Raw genomic sequence first — 4,046 nt, forward strand, 5'->3', positions numbered from 1 at the left:
TAAAGACGGCATACTGGGTATGCCATTTCACCCGGATAGAAGCAAGTTTTTCTTCGGCTGTCATCTTGAATTCGCCATCTTGATTTTTTTTCACCCAGGCAGTTGACCAGTGTTATCCTCTATGACATTCCTTTGAGCATTTCCTACCTATCTTTAATAATCTCCGTGATAGAAGACTTTGAAATTTGTCTGGCGGCCATCTTGTTTATTTCAATTTCGATAATTTTTTATTTCCAACGGAAATTGTCCAGGGTATACCTCATAAAAATGCACAAATATTCCCTCCATGTATTATAGTTTTTGCAGGCCACTGATCACTCTTTTATATTTTCCACATTCAGGGCATCTCATATTTGATTCCTTACTTGAAGCTATCCGCGATCAACGGTATAAATATATTTTTTCTACAATGTCGGGAAGTATGCGTTCTATTTCTATCAGAGAGCCTAAACTTGTAGCTATAATTAAATAATAATAGAATGATTTTTCTTCTTCAGCTCGGGAGCTGCATGAATTTCTAAATTATAGCCACGAGATGTGTTTTCCAGAGTACGAAGCCATCCATCGATTTCCACTGACTCCGTTGTTAGCCTTGCATTTTCATTGTCAAGCATTTTATTTTGTTATCCGTTAACTCAAGTTTCTTTTTCAAAACATTAAAACTAAACCAAAAAGTGAAAGTCCGTTTTCTTAGTTTTCCAAGTTCTTTCCGCTATTAATTTTCCTTTGATCGTGTTTCCCCAGTTTACTTTGGCTATTATAAAGGATAAAATTACGTCGTAGAAACTCCTAGCTGCCAGTTGCTAAAAGCAAAAATTAAAAAAAAAATTAAATTTTCGTCCATCAGAACATCTCATTGTGAACAAAGCCTATCAAAAATGGTGATACCACGTGACCTGTGCCTCCAATTCCTGGGCCGGACATTCTTGGCTGTACATTCTTGTGTTGGACATTACTGTGTCGTACATTGACGGCTCCCAGTGGCATTCACCAATAGACATTAGACCATAAAGGATGGGAAAAAAAACATTAGACAATTGCATAGTATTTTTTGGCTCACTCGTTCAGAAAAATACAAAAGAATTAAAATAAAACAAAGCAGTCCGAATCGAAATAGCTAGTTTGGTTGGTAATAAATGTATGTTACATAGGTACGGTTTTCAAAGGTATATTCATTGACCTACATATTACATTTTATTTATTTTTTTTATTTATTTAATAGTTTATTGTACAGGAAAAATACAACAAGTCACAAAGAATACAAGCGAAATTAAAAACAAAAGGTTCTGCTTATTTCTAATAGAAATTTCTTCCTGCAGACCTAAATACAGGACACTATAACTAAAAGAACGGGCATATGTGCACAACAAAACAAGAAAAAAAAAAATGATATAAAAATAATATAAAAATATTAAATTGTTTTAAATTATACATATAAATACTTAGATAAATACATATTTTATAATATAATACCTAAGATATGGATGGAATAGTAGACAAATAATGCTCTTTAACTCTCACTTTAAAAATAGCTAACGATTTACTTTCGTGAACAGTAATAGCAAGTGCATTCCAAAGTCTGACCGCATGATATATATATGATGATACATTAATAAACTTGAGTACATTTATCGTTACGTTTGCACATCTAAAAAAACGGATATTGTAATCCAAAAGGTAAATAACTGCCTCAACAGCAGGACTGCCACGCAAGGTCCGGATTCGATTCCCGAGATGGGAGAAATATTTGTATGGCTTATATTTATTTTTCTCGTGAATTTTGATGTAATTTTTGTTGTCTGTGTGTGTGCCCATGGCACTCGCGATACGGAGTTCTTAGTGCTGCGGGGATATGAGTTTGTGTGCGCAAAATAAATTACAAAATAAAAGATTTTTTTCTTAATAACTTAAAGTTTGTACAAGACATCCGATCATCATAAATAGTCCTTTTTTTTTTTTGCTTTTTTTAAATGTAAATATGATTTCCCAATAGTTTAAAACGCGTGATTTTCTTAGTGGTAGAATAAAATCGATTCCTCGAGCAATTGATGCTGGCATGACTGGCACCTGTCAATAGCACATGCGGTGGCAATAGCGGTGCGAACTCGTCACTTCATAAATAGCTTGCAGGGTGTTAAAATGCACCTATTATGTTATTTATGATGTAAAATGACGTAAAAAAAAAATAGCCTTATTTTTATATTTACGAATATGAAGCTATATCTAGCTCTGAATACAATATAATGTATGCACCAAAGTAACCCGGTTCACCCATACAATAAACTCAAAATGTATAAAATAACTGACCTTTAATTAATTTTTTTATTGTCACATGTTATGCTGGTGATTATTGTCAGATTGAGGTTTAGAAAATGGTCTGAGTTTTAGGAAGTATAATATAATTGGTTTAAGATATGTCTCAAAACGTCGTCTTTGCATAAGAACTCTAGTGAGGGTAAAATCCACAAATTCCGATTCGGACCATTTCATAATTACCGTTGATTCATAAACGAAGACAGCAACGTCACTCGCACGTGGTTGAAAAGTTGCAAATGCGGCTTTTCTGGCATAGGTTGAATATTTTTGTAGATTTTTTAAATATATTCTGTGTTCATGGTGCTATAAAATGTGTAATAAATTTTTAGAGGAAGCCCTTTCGAGGCTTGCCTCCACAGATAATTCGGAATTAAAGAAAGCTTGTAATCGTGTCTTGGTTAGTATCTTTTGTTTATTGTTCGACAACATATTTTTCCATGTGCTGTTACGACTCAGTACTCAAAATTTGCTATTAAGTTTGGCGCTACAGTTCCGGGCGCCGGTCTTTCAAGGGTGAATACCGCATACGGAACGTAATCAGTGTCCACGCGTATCAGTTTCCAATTTTGTTGGTCTTGTAGCACCACCAAAAAGACTATGCATGATTTCCAAACTTACAACACCACCCGGTGGCGTAAGTAATAAATAAGTGCCACTGCCAAAGCATACGAACCCAACAAACAATTATTATGTAATTTTGTATAGACAGGTACAACTCTACTGTAGTCCTGTGCATTTCCTAAACTTTTGCCTTTAAATGGCCATCAAACCAGAAGATTTTGATCTGGATCAGTGTGGACGACCCTTAAATATATAATACTTTTTAAAGATTAATGATGTAAATAACATTGATAGAAATAAATGTACTGTATTTGATACCTCAGGGAAGAAAGGGTGTAATGTAATTGGGTTCCATTTTCATGCTCCTTCTATCTTTTAAATTTTGAAAGAAATATCTTAGTACTGATCTAGTAATGTGGCCTTATTTTAACCACAGACTTCCAGAGATCAGTTTTAACATTAATTGTATCATTTTGGTATCAATCAGTTATTGCACTTAAAAGCTAATAATATCTTCAAAAAACATTTTTAGTATCACAGATAACGGGAGCGGAGCGAAAAAAACGAAATGACGCGAGAGAGCGCATTCCATTTTACGCATTGCTTGTTTTCTTGTTGCATTGTATTCAAAGTGGTTTATATACATAATAAGTAACAAAAAAAAATTTGTAAAATACTCCAAGAACCTGGGTTTTTCAAATCAAACCCTGGATTGATGCCCTAGTTATCCTTCCTTCCCCGAAGGATCAATATGCTTATGTCTTACTAAGTAGTTGCTCTCAAAACTTATTTTGTTTAAGAAATGCATAATACCCAATTACTTTTATTATTTCAGGATGGTCTTCAAAAGAACTCCATCAACACACAGGGAGTGGTAGATATTTTATCAGACTTCATACTAAGATTTGAACATGTTAAGTCAATACAACTACACTTGCCACAATTACTTCTGGCACTTGTGTCCAATAAAATACCTTTGAAGCCAGTGTTTTCGCAGCCAAACTATGATGTTTGCAATGATCTTGAAAAGACAAATCATTTGGAATACTCTATTGCATTGGCAATGATGAGTGATCACCCTGATATCCTTCAGTAAGTTTGAGTGCACACATGAGACTACTTTTAACAATATTGGTGTGCTTAATTTTCCATATTTATTAATTATATAT

General features: G+C 33.9%; 1 protein-coding gene across 1 annotated transcript in view; it reads left to right on the plus strand.

Annotated features, from left to right (window-relative positions):
• The first annotated feature begins 3,828 nt into the window (after nt 1–3,828).
• The window catches only part of LOC113230884 (midasin), a 49,799-nt gene continuing 49,581 nt past the window's right edge, over nt 3,829–4,046 (plus strand). Inside the window, exon 1 of the mRNA XM_026464988.1 lies at nt 3,829–3,969. Within this exon, the coding sequence (XP_026320773.1) occupies nt 3,941–3,969 (29 nt within the window). The 5' untranslated portion in view covers nt 3,829–3,940. The remainder of the gene's footprint in view (nt 3,970–4,046) is intronic.

This window comes from Hyposmocoma kahamanoa, unplaced genomic scaffold (assembly GCF_003589595.1).
Source record: "Hyposmocoma kahamanoa isolate Upper Pololo Valley unplaced genomic scaffold, ASM358959v1 64, whole genome shotgun sequence".
NCBI lineage: Eukaryota > Metazoa > Arthropoda > Insecta > Lepidoptera > Cosmopterigidae > Hyposmocoma > Hyposmocoma kahamanoa.